The following is a 20,595-nucleotide window of genomic DNA, read 5'->3' as shown; positions in this document are numbered from 1 at the left end:
AGAGTACAGGTAATTCTCAGTTTACGACCACAGTTGGGACAGGAATTTCAGTTGCCAAGTCATGGAGTCATGTAATGAGATGTCTTACGACTGCATCATTTAGAGACTCCAATCTTGTCCATCTTCACTGCAGTTGTTAACCAAGAATCGCAGATCATTAAACAAGTACGCAATGCAAGCCATGCTGGACTTTGTCCCTCACAGCCTCAAGCCAACTTCCCCCACCTGCCTATCTCCCCTCCTAACTACGCCCACCCTGCACCTTGTCTTGTGGGGCAAAAAGCTGCCCCCAAGCCCTAGCATTTCATTCATGCAACAGCATTCATTCGTTCGCCCCAAGAGGCAACATTTATTTGTGCACCAACATTTGTTCAACCACCACCACCACCACCCCCACACACAGCAGTATTTATTTTTGTGACAGCTGCCTTTTCGCCCTGTTCCCTTGATCACTTACACAATTTTTCTCAACTAAAGCATCTCGGGCATCTTATCTTATTTGAAGTTGTTCTAGTCTTTTGATTATTTCTATTGTCTTTTTATCTTTTCTGCCTAATGACACGGCATTGGCCACCAGCTAATGAAGTGAAATTACATTTAGAATTAATCACACCTCATTGTTTCCATCTTATCCATGAGTTTGGGTAAGATTCAGGAGTATTTTTTTTTAAAAAAAAATGCACGCCTACAAACCCACAAACAGATGTGTGCATAAACGCCAACGATCCTTTTGACAATTGCCTTAGTCTAAAATAAATATTTGTTTTGCAGCATGCAGCAATGATATAGTTTCAGGTCTTGTTCTGTTGCTGAGTCATAGCTGGTGATTCTAGCCATGAATATATTTACCTGTATTTGCTATATCATTTCCTGTGTTTCAGAAGGAAGATGCTGTGGATGAAGAGATGGCAGAAAAGCTTTCCATTCGAAAGCAACGTTTTATGAAATTTGCTTCTTTGGAGTATGGAGGAGAATATTACATGACTCCAAGAGATTTCCTGTTCTCAGTTATGTTTGACAAATCAGAGCGTAAGTGCTGTTTTTCTTCTCGGTTTAAACAATGCTGTTGAATGAATGCCGATTTGTCCATTTGCCAAATTAGAGTATCTTCTCTGATACTCAAGATATTAGTCAAGAGAAATTAGGAAGGAGAATTTCTTCTTCTTTGTGTATCACTTTAAAATGAGACAAACTGAATTAAATGATGCAGTTTATTCTGAATGCAACCAACAGACTTGAGACTCTTCGTTTATACTCCTACAACTGAATTTGGTCTTGGTCAGGGGTCAGCAACCTGCAGCTCCGGAGCCGCATGCAGCTCTTTGGGCCCTCTGCTGTGGCTCCCTGTCAGGTGATCCCACCACTGCCTGGCCCTGCCCCTTGCCCTCCCCTCCCAGTCACTCCTTGCCTGGCCTGAGAAGGTAAGGGCGACAGTGGGGGATGGAGAAGTGGCCAGGACAGAGACAGAGACAGAGAAGAGGGGGAGAGAGAGAGAGAGAGACATAGATACAGAGAGAGAGGGAGGGGGGGAGAGAGGGAGGGAGGGAGGGGAGAGAAAGAGATGTCAAAATGATTTTGTGGTTCCTGGTGTTTTTTAACAATTGGTTCTCTGCCCTAATGACCGGCTGGGTAGGCGTGGCTGGGGGTCATGTGACTGGTAGAAGTGAGTGACATTGAGTTGGCCATGCCCACCCAGGTTTTGTGGCTCCCAGTGTTTTCTTTTCTGTGGGAAACGGGTCCAAATGGCTCTTTGAGTATTTAAAAGACCCCTGGTCTTGGTCATATACACAGGTACCTCAGCTCTTTGTCCTACTAGATATAGAGGAAGTTTGGTCTTTTTAAAACAAAGAAATCTGTAGAAAAATGGGGCTTCGCTTTGCCTGATATCCTCTGATGCAGTGTTTCATAGCCTTGACAATTCTTAGATGGTGGACTTCAACTCCCAGAATTCCCCAGTCAGTCATGCTCGCTGGGAAATTCTGAGAGTTGAAGTCCAAGGCTTTATGGATGGGTAGGAAGGTAGAGGCCTGCTGAACTTCAGAGGGAAAAATGTCCTGTAGGGCAGGGAAAAGGCACACTTCCTAATTCCCATTAGATGATAAATGTTTAAGGGAAGGGACTAGGAGTGCCCTCCCCACTTCTGGCCTGGAAGGGCAGCCACATGTAGAGTGCATTGCAGGATCTAAATTTATGGAAAAGGGTAAAATATCTGCCCAAGGATTCATTTTTGGCTTTTTTGTTGTTGTTGCATTAAGTCTCATTTTTCTTATCTTTCTGGAATATAAATTACGGAATTGGATGTTTGATTTCAGCACATTTAAGGTTAACTGTATGAAGATACTTTTTTTCCTTTAGAATATTCTTATATTTTGCAGGGAATTTTTTTTTTGGAGACCAGTGCCATCTTGTGGCCTGTCTGGAGCACTGGGTTTTCTTTTGGATTTTCTCTTTTCATGTAAAATTTGTAATTATTTCCTTTCATAATGAATGTTCTCATTTTAATGCTTTATTTTTTTTAATGTTTTATCCTCTTTTTTTTTAATAACATCATTTGATTTTGTGACCTCTGAGTTTGATTTATCTTCAAAAGGCAAGGAAATGCTGAATCCCCTTGTCACTATGCCTTTACATTACATCAGGAGATGGTCCAATTGCAGTCATTTCAGTTTTTTTGACTTTTTAATGGCCAGAAAAACATTAAGGGGTATGGATGTCAAGTCATTTGCCCCTTGAAGGATAAATGGTGACAGCAGGAACTTCTAAGCAAAACAGGAAGCAAAGCTGGGACTGATGGTTTGCTCTGCCTTTCTACTTAAACAATTGGAAAGGACAACTCCAAATTGTGGAAAATCCTACCCAAGGGTCATTATTAATGCTGCACTTTTCCTTTGCGTTACAACATTATCACAAATGATAAAGTAGTGACTTTTGAATAACAAAAGGTTATATGTCTGTTCTTCCTAAAGAGGCATAGGTTAAGTGTATTGTATGCAGGAAAACATGGGCTGAATTCATTGCCGTTGAGATACTAACATCAGGTTTAGTCTGAACATTGGTATTAACAGATAACTAATAGCTAAGTAAAATATATGTTACAAAGCTCTGAATTTATAAAATTTAGATTGCAAAGAAATGTGTGACATTCATTTGGTATCTAACTCTAAAACTAACTATTCAAAATTTGTTTTTATGACAGAGAACACTGATGTAATCCTTGATTCCGGTGGCAGTTTCTTATACATGCAAAGTTATGGATAATGTTTTGCCTGGAAAAAAAATGTGCTTTTTTCTCATTGGTGCTTTGTGTATCTGCTGTTTGTTGTTTAAAAGCTATGTAAATGGATGTTTTAAAAGGTGGAAAGATGCTAAAAAGCATCCAACGTCTGAACCAACGGCCATTGGCAGTTTGAAGTATCTAAGGCAGGGATGTCAAACTCAATCCCAGCGTGGACTGTATAAGGATTTTGTTTGCCATTGGGGGGCCAGAGTGGGTGAGTGAAGCCGAGTGGGCTGAGGCAGCACAGGCCAGTCCCTCGCCATCTCCGGGAGGGCCCCACAGGACAATTCTGGGCTATCTGGCCCACAGGCCACATGTTTAACACCTGTGACCTAAATTGTAATAATTTCTGTTCGTTCTTATGAAAGAACAATGAAAGAAATCAAACTATTATTACTTTTGATTGCCGTATATAGACCTTCATAAAGTTTTTAAATTCAGTTCATGAGTTTACAATACATAGAGTGAAAAGTTATAAACCTGAAAAATATAGAATTCTTTATATAACCTATTGAAGTGAAGTGCTACCGGTTTGCTCTGGTTCGGGCGAATCGGTAGTGATAAAAACTACTGGTTCAGGCAAACCAGTAGTAAAAAAAAGCTACCAGTTCAGTTGAACCGGTAGTTAAAAAAAGCTACCAGTTCGATTGAACCAGTAATTTAAAAAAGCTACTCCAAACTGGGATTTCCGACAATCAGCTGTGCCGCATGGTTTACCTTTGCTAGAAAGCAGGAAATCCTGCTTTCTAGTGAAGCTAAACCGCGCGGCACAGCTGATCCCCCCCTTTGCTGTTCTACTTACCTTCCCAAGCCTCCTTTTGGTGTGTACTGCGCATGCGCGTCCTCAGCGCACACTTGGCGCACATGCGCAGCCAGCGAACCGGTAGCAAACCAGTTCAGATTTCACCACTACTATTTATAAATTATCAAAGATATTTAATGAGTGAAAAGTGTGACGCTTTGTTATGGTAGACTACACCCAATGTCATGATAAGTCATTCAACAAATTTAGTTCCAAGTGGGTTTCTAATTCCTTGCTAGATGATGCACCATGCATGCTAACCACACCTTGGTGTTCACCAAGGCCAGTTAAGATGTGATCACAAAATTCTAGATGTATTTATCCCAAAGGATCCAGGGAATGAAGTTATGGTTTAATATGTTAATGACCGTATTCAGGGTTCTTGGGTGTGAATAAAACTGGAGTTCTATTTTGGTTTCCAATATGATTCATGAGTTACAGGGAGAACTCATCTTTCTATTGTCAAGTAGAAAGTCACTGACAGAACTCAAACCAGTTTCATTTCCACTACATTCACATGGGAGATAGTTAAGAACTAGAAAGAAGAAGGAAAACCAATAATAGCCACCTGTCGCATACTTGGACTAATGTCCTAAATGTTTCTAGTGGTAGTTTTTTATAGCAATAGGTTTTAAAATTATTGCAGCCCATTTGGTTTGGAAGATGCGTGTTGGCTATATTAACTGCAATTTTTAGGGATTATAATTGGAATATCTAAAAGGCTGAAAGGAGGCTGTATTACAGCTGTTTTTTGTGATTTCAGTTTTATGCCAATATGTAAATATAACGAATAGAAAGTATATTAGTTTTTTTAAGTTAAATATCTAAAAGTTTATTTTATTCTATTTGTTACGCATTGTAGCAGTATTGAATAGATTGTTCCTATCATTCTAGAACAGTAGGTTTTTTTCTAACTATTATGAACATTTAAATATTTCTAAGCTGTTGGTAGTGTCACGTGCAATTTCTCTTTTAAAAACACAGTATGAAGAAACTGCAGAACTCAACAAAGCTTTGACTTACAGATGATTGACTGGTGTGTTTTTTCTTTTTTCTTTTCTTTTTTGGACAGGTAAAACTTTGGCCAAGAAACTGACAAAAAAGGTAGGCAAAGAGTTGATGCTGTTTGTCAAAAGAACTTTTGTTCTTTCTGTTATTTGCTTTAATGGATTTTGCTTTCACAACTAACCTGTCATTTATTTGGTTTGTTCAAAGGAAATAGATTCTACCCTAGCAAATGTTACGAAGGCTAGACCAGGACCAACCTTTTTTAGAGAACTTGGAGACAGAGGTAACCGTTTAGGTTATTGATGTAATTAATATTAAAATCTTCTTTCCTGAGATTTCAATATATGGAAATGTTTGCTTGATGCCTAGGCTGCTAAATTAAATATTTTGTTGGAGCTATTTCAAACTCTATTTTAGCTCCAGAAACAAAGATCCGAAAAAGGTGTGTGTGAGAGAGAGGGAGGGAGAATGAGGCTGAGAATGAATTTTGCTGGAACCTGGAATGCCTAGAAATGTATGTGGGAACACAGGTCATTCTTGGAGATACTTCATGATCATATTTCAGAGTGTCTGTAGCTTGCCTTTGGTTCAGGGAAACTAGTATCAAGTATCAAACTATTCTCCAAAGCACCTGAGGGTAGGACAAGAAGCAAGGGTGGAAACTAATCAAGGAGAGAAGTAACCTAGAACTAAGGAGAAATTTCCTGACAGTTAGAACAATTAATCTGTGGAACAACTTGCCTCCAGAAATTGTGAATGCTCCAACACTGGAAACTTTTAAGAAGATGTTGGATAACCATTTGTCTGAAGTGGTGTAGGGTTTCCTGCCTAAGCAGGAGGTTGGACTAGAAGACCTCCAAGGTCCTTTCCAACTCTGTTATTCTATTCTGTTCTATTCTATTCTATTCTACTCTACTCTACTCTACTCTACTCTACTCTACTCTACTCTACTCTAATATATAGATAATAACAATTCTGCAATTTAGTTTGGCAGTACACTATAAAACATTGGGATTATTTAGGCTTCCTAAATCAATATTGTAAGCCCTTTGAAATTAATCAAACTTGAACACCAAGGACATGAATACTAGGCTCAGGTCGAAGACGTTTTCTCAAATTCCATTCCTGCTTGGGGCTGAGATTTCTCTTACCTGACTGTTGCTTTGGTTGCAGCTTTTCCTCCTCTTTCTCAGGGCTGTTGTCATAGCCCAGTACACTAGTTTCTTTGAGAAAAATCTATGTGGTTGCTAAGAGTAGACACTGACTTGATGGCACATAATCAGTCAAAGGCTAAATGAACAAATTAAGTTCAATAAGTTCTGTTCCTTGTTTGAATAGGAAGCAGAAGAAGATATCTGGGTGCATTTGTTCTCCAAAACATGGCAATGTTGTGTGGCATTTAAATTTTGACACCCATGTCCAATGTCTCTATCATACGTTGTGTCCCCTATGTTTAATGGAAGTGATAGCACAGAAAAGAATTTTTGAATATCAACATTTATTTGTCAATATCAGTGCTATGGGGAAATGTTTAGAACGAGCACCTTCTCAGTGCTAGTATACAGTTTATTACCAAACTATAAACTGATGCAGGGGGGAAATCATTAACAGATGAGTAAGCTGAGTAAAATGGGGAAAATTAGTGAAAGCAATGCAGTGGTTTGGATTTGACTGTACACAAGTGCAAATGCAGCATCTATCAGCTATTTGTTGAAGTAGCTGCATCTCTTCTATGGCTGCAGCAGAAACTCTATGGTAGCTTACAATGTGGGATATAGATATAACTGCTTTAATGATTTCCAACTGGTAGTATACATTCCTCCTAGCTCTCAAGCACTTTCTTCAAACAGAATTTTAAAAAAACTATGTAGCCCTCGAAAGCAATTTAACACACAGTAAGTTGTTAAATAAAACTCTTAATATTTATCCTATAATCTTTCTGACTTCATGGATATAAGTTTTATGCATCCTTGAATTAACATAACAATACTTATTTTACATCAGTTATGAACTATCACTAGCAGAATCCATTCATAGGAATTATTTAATGTGAGAATCCTGTGTGTTGGGGAGGTGGGCGAATCTCCTTTTCTATCGGTTAGTTAAATATAAATCACAGAAAAGACTTGCCCAGTAGATGGTAGAATTCAAACATTTGCTTGCAACATTTCTTCCATTATACAGGATAAGGGTTGGGGTTATTTTTTGTTTGCACGTTAAACGTAGCTTGTCTTTGTGTGTATGTGTTATTTATAAAAGATCTTTTTAAAAATTCTAAAAGTGTTCTTACTGGGGGGGATGCTTCAAATTCTTTTCTTTAACCCATAGACTTTATATACTTCTCTATCTTTAGCTGGCATGTTGGTATTTTGACAATTGCATCTTGTGTTTGTTCAGGCTCTTCAGTAGGCCTTTCAAAGGGAAATGTTGGAATTTTCCTTCAAAAGGGGAAAGAAAAGACACTTTCACCTTGTAGAAAAGATGTGTTCAGGTTTTTAATTTTTTTTTTTTTTTAGAGCCTGTTCCTGGCTCCATGCCCAGCAGTTCTATCAGTTCAATCTAGCAGCTTGCCAGCTTTGTGTTGCTCTATTCCCCCTGAGACTTAAAGAAAATCTGGTCTTCACATTTCGAAGACAGCCAAAGGATGAAATACTTTGATCCTTCAGAGCAACATTAGCAAAGGTCTCCTCCCAAATACTAAATATGACAAAGCACACTTAATTTATTCATTCTTTGTATAAACACTGAATATTTTCTGTAAAAACTCAAAAAAGATTTAAAGAGACTTTCTATTAATCCCAAATAAACCAAGTCTTTAATAAGATATCAGCATGATGGGAATTGTAGAGCAGTAGAATGGGGCTGGAAAATCTGATTTTCCTGAAAACTAATTGATATTGCTTTTTTTTAATAGGTAAAGAGCATTAAACTAAAGAACTTTTATAAAAATCTAATTGTGCAAGAAGTGCTATAAACAAAGCACATCAATTTGCTGAGGACTACCAAACTAACCTTTCAATCTTGTATTTCAGGATTGATTTCCTACACAGAGTACCTCTTTTTGCTGACAATACTCACAAGTAAGTATTTTGATGGTGACTGTACTTTGCAATTTAATTAAATGTTAATCACTATTGTTAGCTCCTTTTTATTTGTATGATCCAGGTCAAAACTCAGCTGATAAAGATATGAACTTCTTAGAGTAATAATTGGTTACGTGCACACTGAGAAATATAGAAAAAGATTCATTCTACAGGTCCTTAGAAAATGAAGGCATCTTAAGCTTGCCTTTCCTTATTTTAATGTCTAGGCAAGTTCATATTGTGATGGATCCCTGAGATATCTAGGCCTCAAGTTGTTCAGTGCTTTAAAAGTCAAAATCTTAAATTGCTCCCAGAAAAGGTCTTTTAATAGAAATATAATAAGTTCTTGAGGTCTGTCCTCTCTATCATATTTTATACTAAAAGAAGCTTCTGGGTGCACTTCAAGGGTAGCTCCTTGTTGCAATGATCTCTTGAGGGAGATGAGTGGTCTAGAAATTAATCAATCAATTCAGTTTAGGCATGATTGCCAAGTCAAGCTAGGATTCATGCAGTACTAGTACACTAATGTAATTTTTACAAAAGCAGTGTTTAACACTGCTGTCTTGGGGGGGTACACAAAATCTATGGAATCAATCTTCACTTCTAGATGGTGAATTTCCTCTTTGGGGAACAATGCATATTTGTGTCCTGATTCCACTTTCCTATTAAGCAAGCCCTTGGTGGTTGGATTAAATTTCAATTTATGTATCCGCATGGCCACTTTCTGCCTCTTTTCTGTTCCTTGAAAAGAGCTTCCGAAGCCTGGAGAGAGTGGGAGAAAAGGTGTTTAGGGAAGTCAGTGTTCAAATACACAATTTTCCATTCCACCTGTTAGCACCTTCCCAGATCATGGGAATAGTTGGAAGAGAGTAAGCACCAGCTTCCTTCCAAATGGCTCAGAACTATAATTCTCAGAATTGCTAGCAGTATCTCCAAGTCAATTGAGGAAAGACGAAGGCTGAAGCCTATTTAGAGTCCTAAGGATTCATCTCTCTGGTTGAATAGCTTTTGGTAGGGTTTGTCTGTCTTGGCATCTGCCTCCCATGGTGATTTAAAGAAAAAAAATATGGGCTGTTACTATTTTGATAAAGTTAACTGTTATTTTTATGGCCAACACCCAAATATAATTTCTGTTAACAGCCAATGCGAATATCTGATACTCTCATCCTAAAAATATTGTCTGCATAATTAAATGGAAGTGTGTGGGGCTTTTCTTTGAACCTCCTATATTTTATAAATACATACCATTAAAGCTGCCTCATATCAGATAAGAATGTCATCTGGTGAGCTGCACGAGCTGCTTTAGCTCCTATACCTTCTGTGGGGCTGCCTCCTTATCAACCTGTTGCAACATATGGTTTGTTTCACTGCTTTATCATTTTGCTTTATCCTCCAATAAACTAATAGGCCCCATATGCAGTGTTACTGACTCAAAATGTCGACTTAATAAAATTCAGTGGCCGTTCTTAAATCAGTACGGCTTCTTGCCCTAAAGCCTAAGCAATAGACTGTAGATACCCTGTTTGTGAAATATTTATTGATATTCATGAATGTACTGAGAATTGTAGGGATTTTAGTTGAAAGTTTTAACTAAAAATTTTAAACTTGGTAGTGTGTGTGTGTGTATGTATATATATATATATATATATTTCTAGAAATGTATGTATGTCTATGTATGTACGTTTGTGTGTGTGTAAAAGTTTAAACGAACATTTCATTTTCCCTGAGGTTCTTTGTATATTCTTAGAGGATCTTAACACTGTCACTGAAATAGCTGGAATCTCTTTCCCTTTTAATTTTGCTAGCACATTGGCTCAGTAGAAACAATCTCTATTTGACTCTCCAAACTTTGATTTATGGGCTTCTTTTTAGTAACACAAACTCTAATTTAGGGCATTCCCATATTATGCATGGAATTTGTAATATGTATTCTTAAAAATAGCAATCAAATTGGGTAAATCTTTCATTTTATTGTACTTGGTTTTGTAGATACTCAATACTCTCTGATAGCAAATCTAGAAATGGTTTTAAAAATGGCTTCACATCCACCTGTTTATGTGATAAATTTATATCTCATTTTTACTCCAGGAGCTTGAGATTGCATCCATAAACTCCTACATCCAATTTTCCCCACAAAAAAAAATCTCTGAGAGTAGGTTGCTATGAGAATGTGTGAATGATTCCAAGTCACCCATTGAACTTCCATGGTTTAGGATAGCCTTGAACAAAGGTCTCCTGGTCCCAGTTCATTATCTTAACTATTACACTACACAAATTTCTTGTATATAAATCTGGAGGCATGTGTCTATATATAGAGTATCAGACTCTATCACTTGCATGTAAAGGTTTTTTTTGAACACATCTATTATTTATTGTAGAACCACAGACTGGATTTCAGATTGCTTTTAAAATGTTGGATGCAGATGGCAATGAACAAGTAGAGAAAAAAGAATTCTTTAAGGTATGGTTTGAAACAATTGATCAGTTGATCTTGACGGTTGATGATATCAACAGTCATTGCCATCCTATTGTAAACAAGTGGGGAAAAAGCTGAAGTAATAACAGACTTTATCTTCCTAATTCAGAATGATGGTAACTGTAGCCATGAAATAAAAAGACAGTTGCTCCTTGGGAGGACTGTGATAGATCTAGACAAAGTGCAGAGACATCTCACTGACAGCAAAGCTATATATTGTCAGGGGCATTGTTTTCCCAGTTGTATCATGTGGATAAGAAAGCAGGATCATCAGAAAAGCTGGGGGGGGGGGGGGACTTGGAAAGAATAACTTGGAAAAAACTTGGAAAGAATAACTTGTATAGCAAGAAGAACAAGCATTTCGATATTAGATGAAATAAAACAGATCTCACCAGAAGAACTAATAATGAACCTAAAACTTAAACATTTTGGACATATAATGTAAAGAATGAGACCCCGACTCTTGGAAAAATTGAAAACAATCAGAAAGAAGCTGATACAAGCCAAGGTTTTAATTTTTACTGGATGTTTTAAATTTATCTGTGTTTAAATTTGTAATGCAAACTGGTGAAAATTGATTTGAATTGCTGCAGGATATAAATGTGATAAATGAATAAAGCCCTAGATACTATAACACAACCATGATCTCACAAGAATTCAAAAGAAGCCTTTGCTAACAGGCATTATGATGATATCCATCAGATCACACAGAGCTGGAAGTGACTAAAAAGCTAAATAACTGAAACAAATTTAGGAAAATACTGCTTTTTCCAACTTAACCTGTCAGACTTTCTTTTAACATTGGATTTGAGGAATCAAAGGTACATTTTAAGGTTTATAATGTACACGTAGTCCTCAATTTATAACCACAATTGGGATCAGAATTGCAGCTGTAAGTTGCTGCAGTTTTTAAGTCGAGTCATCATGTGACTGGACCGATATTGCAACCATTTTTACTGTGGTCATTAAATGAATCCAGTTTTCCCAATAGACATCTTTTACTGGAAATCATAAAAAAAAGGTTGCAAATTGCAATTATGCGACTTATAGGACACTGCAGCCATTTGTAAATGCGATCCAGTTGCCAAGCATCCAAACTGCAATCAAATGATCGTGGGAGCTATGCAACAGTCATAAGTGTAGGCACAGGCTATAAAACACTTTTTCTGAGGGTTGGAACTTCAAACTGTTGTTAGATGAACAGTCGTAAGTCAAGAACTACCTGTGGGAGATGTAAGGAGAGATCATTTTTATCGTTTAGAAAGAAGGTCATATGTTCCTTGTCTCACAATGATAAACATAAGCACTTCTAAGAACCTTTAAGTCCTGCACTTTCTGGTTCTAACCTTGCCGTTATCATAAATAATAAATTTTATGTTCTTTTCTTTTTGCTATCCATTTGAGGAACGGTGTTAACATCTTTGAAAGGTAGGGGGGCTTAGCAGTGCTATACTGTACTCACATGATGAGAAATGTTTTACAAAAAAAAAAAAATCCTGCCAGGAGTTTGCTGGATGATTACTTTGGGATTTAAAGCAATAAGCAAAAGCAGCTTTTGATAGAAAACCTTTGAATCCAGAACCTGTTTTTATTTTATAGACAGTCATGATTATTTAATCATTCTGGCTTTTTAAAAGAAAACACAGCTTTGAATCAAACACATATCAGTGTTTTGACTATTCAGAATGTTTAAAATGCACTCTTTCAATACGTTTTTAAAAGCTACAATCTACAAAGTGAGATCATTTTATTCAGTAATGACTGTTTTAATTTAGAGTTGATGTCCATGGTATCTAGTGAAGGCCTTTCTCACTGCTACTGCCTGAGAATCTTTATCTAGAAATGGCAGGGGTAGAATAATATTTCCTGCATGCAAAGGAATGTGGCTTGCCAGTTAATTTCCCTAGTCAAATTGATAGTATTGTCCTATATTTCAGACAGGAAGAATAAGCAAAAGAGAAATTAGGCTTCATAAGGCTGCTTAGTAAACTATTTGAAGAAAAAAAAATTGAACTGGAGAATTCTTACCCTCTCTATGTAAGCTCTCATTTAACTTTGAGATAAACCTCTTAAATCAACGGTATATAAAAGCATTTATCTGATTTTACTTTTCTCTGAAGCTCTGCTGTCCTGCTTAAACTTATATTTCTGGACGTATTTTAATATGTTTGCAATAAAGTCATTGTGCAACTGGTTCTTCCCATCATATGCCTAATACACACACTCTCACATCTCCAAAGAATCGGGACCTTCCCAAACAGTGTGGACTGTGGATTGGTTCTCTGGGTTAAGGAGGAGGATAATCAAGGCTGGGAAAAACACAAACGGGGATTATTCAAACAAAGCTTGAATCTATAATCCTTGGAAATGATGAGTGTAAAGCTAATTTTTGTGGTTTTAAAGAATTAATTTCAGTGAGCGAGCAGGTGTTCTTGTGACCATATCTGTTCATGGAAAATCCTGGAATAAAACATTCCTTCCTGCCCCTCTCCTTCCATCAGTGTGATAGATAGTTCTATACTTGGGCTGCCTATCACACCTTACATTTACTTTGTAATTCATGTATAATTTATACATTCTATGCTTGTTTAGTGTTCTTATACAAAAGATTTTCTATGTAGAGACTTCCATAATAAATAAAGGAGGCCTCAATCTTTGTAACCTCATTAAATATTCTGTGTATGCTGTGGGAATGTCCTGCCCACACTCAGAAAAATAGAAGGTAATAAATACATCCTTTTGTTTTAGCTTCAGAAAATAATTGGAAAGCAAGATGAGTTTAAAACAGCTTCAGGAGATGACATCCTGTCTCAGGTAGGTGCCAATCCAAGGAAGATTCATATGAATTTTCTGATGCAGCTATATAACTTTTCCTCTATTAAAATATTTGTGATGTTTACTTATTTATTTAGTCTCTGTAAATAGTAAATAAAGTAATGACTGACATTTTTTCCTAAAATACTTTTCTAATCTGAGGAAATTCATAGTTCAGGTGAAGGTTATATACCGTATTTTTAGGAGTATAAGATGCACCGGAGTATAAGATGCACCTTAGTTTTTGGGGAGGAAAATAAGAAAAAAGCTGATTGGCAGGTGGATTGGCCTCCCGGAATACCCCCAATCAGCTGTTCCCAAAGGTGAATTTTAGCAACAGGTTCCTTGGTTGTGAGCTCTGTGCCTTGCTTTTTTTTGCTTTTTTTCTGCCTCTGAAACTTCTGAAACTCAGTTTCAGAAAAAACTTTTTTTCCTGCCTCTGAAAGCCTCCGAAACAGAGCTTCAGAAAAAAAGCCTCTGAAGCTCTGTTTCTGAGGCTTCTTTTCTGAAGCTCTGTTTGGAGGCTTTTTTTCTGAAGCTCTGTTTGGGGGATTTTCTGAAGCTCTGTTTGGGGGCTTCGTTTCTGATGCTTTTTTCAGCCTCTGAAACCTCCGTTTGAGAAGCTGGGTGGGGCTACATTCGGAGTATAAGAGGTACCCAGATTTTCACCCTCTTTTTGGGGGAAAAAGATGTGTCTTATACTTTGGAAAATATGGTAATAAGGATAAAAGATTTATGGATCATCACCACAAAAAAAGACATTATGTTATGATAATGTATATTAGGCATTAATGCCTAGTTCTTTGGTTTTGATTTTTTGGGTGCCTTCTATCATTCTTCACTCTTGATGACTAGACATGCTCATGATTTTTGTTAGAACATTTTTCAGAAGTTGTTTATCATTAGCTGAGGACAAGTTAAGGAGAATCAGTGGAACAGCTTACCATCAGAAGTTGTAGGTGCTTCATCACTGGAGGTTTTTAAGAAGACACTGGACAATCACTTATCTGAAATGGTATAGGGTCTCCTGCTTGAACAGGGGTTGGACTAGAAGACCTCCAAGGTCCCTTCCAGATCTATTTTGATTGATTGATTGATTATCTTTCTAGAGCTGAGAGGGAGTGACTGACTCAAAGTCACCCAGCTGGCTTTGTGTCTCAGGCATGACTAAAATGGTCTCAAGCCTCATGTCTTTAACTACTATAGCAAACTACTATAACTATCTAAAATTTAATATGATTAATATATTTTAAATTTTTCCAGTTACAATTGTATAAATAATATAAAAGTTACAAAAATAGTAAAAACCTTATAGTTGTTCAAGTTGGAAGGGTCCATAGTAGGTGATTGCACCTTGACAACATTGGCTAATGTTTTTTTAAAAAAAACATTGGACTTGATTAATACTTGGATGAGAGACAATGTGCATATCCTAGCATACCTTAGTCTACATGAGAAGTTGAAAAAACATCCCACAGGAAAACAGTAACCAATTATATGGACATGGTATTACAGGCATTGCAGGATCAGAGGCATAATTTCATTCAGTGGGTTTAGTAAATTCTTCTAATGCATTCTAGAATTCCATTATGTGCTCCCACTGTCTTAGTTTTACAGACACTCCATATACTGTACATGTTTTATTTCTTTTGTTTATTAATGCTGTTTATTAATGTCATAATTGTTACCAGTTGAGCCCATAAATATTGACCTCCATGACTTTGGTCAATGCTGCTTGAGATCACGTTGTCTTTTTTTTTTTTTTGGGTAAATGTACTAAATTTGCAAAAATTCCATTTTCCATTATGGAATCTCCTTAGGATAACATTTATTATGGGTATTTTCTTTTTACTTTAGAAACTACGTTTAATAAAAATTTCTATATTTCATTACTGACTTTTTCCTTAATTTAAAAACATGGTAAAACAGCTTGGTTTTCTGTTGCAATCGAAACTGGTTACAGGTTTTGTAACTGCAAAGCCAGGAGGAGTTCAACACCTTGCAAGCTTCAGTGTGTTTCTCCTCCCTGATTTGCAAATTCCAGACATTTCTTTCCACCCCCCATCTCTGGGATCTGCATGAGACTTGCAAGTTGCCTAGTTCTTTATGGAGAGAGAGAGAGAGTCAAGGGGTAAATTGAATGCCATTAAATCTCAGCAAATTTTCAACCACCCACATTTACAGCATAAATGTGGCCACATTTATGCTGTAAGCAAAGCTCTCACCTCTAGTATCCCTGTTATTTACATTATTAACTTGTCTTTCTTATTTGCTAGAGGTTACACTGTACAAAGGTTTGTGGCAGTAAGTAAATATTTCTGAGTTCAGCAGTGAATAAAAATTAAGGCTAGAGCAGTGATGGCTAACCTTTTGTGGACCGAGTGCCAAAAGCAAGTGTGCGCATGAATGTGCATGTGCACACCCAAAGCCCCAAAATGCAATGTGTGTGCAGCCCCCTGCATATGCGTGCGCACCCACCAGCACAAACCCCTCACCCCACAAATGTGTGCGTGGCCCTGCACGCACCCCACATATACGCACGCCCCCATGCATGCATCACACACACCCATGCATGCGCACACAGCCCCCATGCATGCATGGCATAGACCTGAAGACCAGCTGGCCGGCGGGAGGCGCACGCGCATTCGCAGCAGAGCTGAACTGGGGTGACGGCTCGTGCCACAGGTTCACCATCACGGGGCTAGAGGCTCTAGCTCAGACTTTGTTTGAGAATTGGCCCCCCTGTCCACAAAAAGGACACAGTAAAAAAAAAACATCCTGGGAGATTAGAGGAAAGGGAATGACAACATCTCAGCTGTCCTTTCAGCAAATTTTATAACAAGACAGCCTGCATCAGCAGCAGCAGCAGCAGATGTTTTGCAAGAGTACCTACAATGTTTCTCTCAAAATTCCAAATATTTTTACCAGTCAAAAGGGTTCCCCGCTCTGTTGCACCGTATTATATTTAATTTATCAATTGCATCATTGCCAGGTGTAGCATGTTAATACTGAACTTAATATGTATATTTTCAGTTACAAAAGTCAATGATAAAGTACAGCATGCACAATAAGCTATTTCTAGTGACCTAAACGTGGCCCGTTTTACTTAGTTTAGTGGAAAGTAACATTGGACAAATAAATGCTATCCCTTTTCCCATAAAGTGTGTTGTTACTTGGGCAATAAGCATGATACACCTCGAACTAATACAACTTGTAGATAATGCTAAAATTCAAATAACCACTAGAATTTGAATCCATGAATAGATCTCTGTCTCATCTTTCTTTTTCAGCAGAAGAAAAGACAGAGGTCATGTAGATGTCATAAGGAGGGTACTGTTGAAATCTCTGTGGATTCCATGATGCTTAGTGTGTTGTTGTGTTCAAAGAAATGCCACTTAGTCTAAGTGATGAAAGAAAATTATAATGTACAAATCCCTCACTTTGCATAGTTGCAACCTTCAGGAAAAAAATGGAATAACTGAAATACAGAAATACACTCCTTGATTTCTCTTAAGCATTTTTACTAAGGGGAAAAATCAACTATATATGAATTATTTATTTCTCTTGAATAAGAAATAGATGAATTCATGTAGCTATTAGGTTAATATTTTGGCATATCTAACAGCCTAGGTAAAATTTTGATATATAAATTTAGAACTCTTTATTTATTTATTTTACCTTTTTCTAAAGTAAGTCTAGTTTTCCCAGATAGAGATAAATACTTACTGGAATCAGTGCTACTTATAAGCTGCAAATATTCACTTGCAAGTATCACTATAAATATTTAAAGAGTTTTTTTTTTTTTAAATGCATAGAATCCTGGAGTACATTTTAAAAAGTTGCATTAATAACTGACAAAATATTTGTGGTAATGATTCATTTGAAATATTTTTCTTCACTGATAAGAATAGAAATAATATTTTAAAGTACCTGCAGTTGTCATACAGTGCTTCCTTATGTGAATGTTTCTTTTTCAGAATGAGACTTGACTAACTCCTAATAGAACTCTCTTTGAAACCTGTGTGATCAACATTAAAAATTAATAATATTTTTTTTCCACATACCCATTGGAAAAGGGGCTAAACTATTCTGATATTTCTTTTGAAATTGTCCGTGGGAACTGCATATATGTCCATACAGCAAAAGCCTATATTATAAAAGAGAAAGCAATTTTTAACACCAAGATAGAATTTGGGAAAGTTGTTATTTGAAGTCTGATCAAATTGAGAGTTTTCATATTATAATAATAAATTGCTTTATTTCTGCGAAGGCCTCTTCCTTCATTTAAAGTTCATCCTGGATTTTAATTTGCATTGTTCAGGGTAAACAATTACATCTTTTGCTTCAGTTATTTATGACAGGATTAAAGGTAAAGGTAAAGGTTCCCCTCACACATATGTGCTAGTCGTTCCCAACTCTAGGGGGCAGTGCTCATCTCCATTTCAAAGCCGAAGAGCCAGTGCTGTCCGAAGACGTCTCCATGATCATGTGGCCAGCATGACTAAACGCCAAAGGCGCACGGAACACTGTTACCTTCCCACCAAAGGTGGTCCTTATTTTTCTGCTTGCATTTTTTACCTGCTTTTGAACTGCTAGGTTGGCAGAAGCTGGGACAAATAATGGGAGCTCACCCCGTTACACGGCACTAGGGATTCGAACCGCTGAATTGCCAACCTTTTGATCGACAAGCTCAGCGTCTTAGCCATTGAGACACCGCTGCGTCCCTTTTTATGACAGGATTACAAAAGTACAAATACATCTGGAGTTATTCCACCAAATATTAACTCCTGATTTGTTTTTACTTGCTTGCAGGAACCAGAAATGGAAGGTGCTGATATCAACACCATGTTACTGGTCCACTTTTTTGGAAAGGGAGGAAAAGATAAACTTCAGTATTCGGAATTCCAAAGGTAGCATTATAAAATCTTTGAATTGGGCGTACGTATTTAAAACAGTTAAACCTGAATAAGGTTTATGATAAAGAGGCTTATGAAGCCAAAACAGAATATGGATTTAGTACTCTTTTAAAACGTATTCCAGATTTGTCAGGTGGTTAATCCAATACTTCTTAAAGGCAAAGGGGAACCAAGGATTTAATAATTTAAGTTCTCAAAGCATGAACATCTTTGGTAGATGACTTCAAGTCCACATTCCGCTTTTCTGGTTTGCATTGAGATTTTTCGTAAATCAACCAGGATGTCCACATGGGGCAAAAAAACACAACAAACTGGGATGCACAATGAGGTTGCTTTTATTTAACGTCAACTACAGGTGCTCCTTGATTAACAACTTAGTTTACTTAGTGACCATTCGAAGTTACAATACCACTGAAAAAAGCGATTAACATATGCCCATCAAAGCATCACCATATGATCAGAATTCAGGCGCTTGGCAACTGGCTTGTGTTTATGACTAGTGCGGCATCCTGAAGTCATGTGATCACTATTTGTGACGTACAGGCAAAGCTAATGGGGGAAGTTGGATTAACAACATCATGACTCACTTAACAACAGTGAATCACTGACAAAAAAGGTCATAAAATTGAGTATGGTTCACTTAACAACCACCTAGCTTAGCCATCGAAATTCTGATCCTAATTGTGGTCGTAAATCAAGGACTACTTTGTATCATCCTGTTCTGTTCTTTGTTGCAAGATGTAAAAAGTTACTTTGGAATCTCATCCTGATTTTTATAGCCTTTTAAAAATATTTGTCATATCTTTTACTTCAGAAGGATCCCAAATAACTTTCCATATTTGGGACACTTGTGGGAATTGCATTAGATGTTATGTCAAGATAGTGTTTCCCTCTGGAATGCTTTAATAGAACTAATTTCTATAGTGCTATTCCCAGAAAATGCCTAGACTAAATTCTTACTTTTAGACATTTAATAAAACAAGTCATGCTTAACTAATAATAGAGATTCTGATTATCTTCATCTGTCTTTTATATAGATTATTATAATTCTGCATTTTATTCTATCTTTTTAATGTCATGTTGTGCTTCAGATCAGGATTGTAATATGATTTGTTTTCTTACTCAACACTTAATTAAAATGAGCATTAACCTATCCTGTATTGTGAATAAACTCTTATAATGCTATTTTTTTAAAAAAGAGACTGCTTAAATGCAGACAAAAAGCCCTGTATTCTTGGAAATATAAGACTTGAAGTTATGCGACTTCTACCTTGAAAAATGCTGAAGAAAATATCCTACTTAGTAATATAAATAAATTTAATATCGGTCCTTTTCTTTGAGGAATCTTCTGCAAATGGGTCCCTCATTTTGAATCCTATTATGTTTTCCTCAGGACTACTTCACATGCTAATATTCATAGTTATTTTCTTAATGGTTACCATCTGCTGAAAAACATAGCTTGAGATATATTTATATCAGGTTATGCAGAAGTATGTGAAATACAGTCATCTAGATATACATTGAGAAAATAAGAATACTTTGGCATCCAAATTTTGGATCAAGAAGTGTTCATTTGTGAAAAAGCACTCAAGTCTTCATAATTGAAGCACAAAATATGACTGTATGAGGAAATAAAATGTTGTTTTGTTTTTCTTAGACTCCACTAGCACCTTCTTTCTAATTTGGGATCTGAGTGAAAATGATTCTCAGTAAATTTTGAAAATATGGCAAACAGTCACTTGTAACTGCTCCAAACCATTGATGTCTACTATACCTTCTATCATCATACAAAAATTCTGATTCTCAGGTGCAAGGCTTTAGGTTTTCATTCTGCCTGTCTATTTTCCACATAGCAACCCTGTAAACTGGGTTGGGCTGAGAAAGAGTGACTGGCCCAAAGCACCCAACATTCCCTCATAAGAGTAAAAACAATACCCATCAGTTTGGGCATATTCTGACCAACATCAAACCAAGAGAAACCCAGTTCAATTTTATCCCAGATTTGCTTACCTTATTCTATGCAAGTGAGGATTCTTTTTGTCTAGTCACTGTGTTATTAATAAGCATATTGTTGCCCATATTACACCAATACATGAAATATATTGATAATGCTCACAATTTAAATAGTTTGGCCAAAGCATTGTACTGAATAGGATAAAAGGACAGTTGTATCTTTCCAAAGAACAGTTGAGAGGCGTCATGCATTTGGCTCAGTACTG

At 36.9% G+C, this 20,595-nt stretch overlaps 1 protein-coding gene across 1 annotated transcript in view; it reads left to right on the top strand.

The window, feature by feature from the left end:
• Window positions 1–20,595, top strand: part of MICU2 (mitochondrial calcium uptake 2) — a 72,403-nt gene that overhangs the window by 38,839 nt on the left and 12,969 nt on the right. The window contains exons 2-8 of the mRNA XM_034410238.3: window positions 882–1,029; window positions 5,152–5,183; window positions 5,295–5,370; window positions 8,120–8,167; window positions 10,549–10,631; window positions 13,395–13,460; window positions 18,273–18,370. Coding sequence (XP_034266129.2) covers window positions 882–1,029; window positions 5,152–5,183; window positions 5,295–5,370; window positions 8,120–8,167; window positions 10,549–10,631; window positions 13,395–13,460; window positions 18,273–18,370 — 551 coding nt within the window. The remainder of the gene's footprint in view (window positions 1–881; window positions 1,030–5,151; window positions 5,184–5,294; window positions 5,371–8,119; window positions 8,168–10,548; window positions 10,632–13,394; window positions 13,461–18,272; window positions 18,371–20,595) is intronic.

The sequence above is a fragment of the Pantherophis guttatus genome, chromosome 5 (assembly GCF_059756535.1).
Source record: "Pantherophis guttatus breed Tessera chromosome 5, ASM5975653v1, whole genome shotgun sequence".
Taxonomy (NCBI): domain Eukaryota; kingdom Metazoa; phylum Chordata; class Lepidosauria; order Squamata; family Colubridae; genus Pantherophis; species Pantherophis guttatus.
Note: the sequence above shows the minus strand (reverse complement) of the source record. Positions and strands in the feature narration are given on the sequence as shown.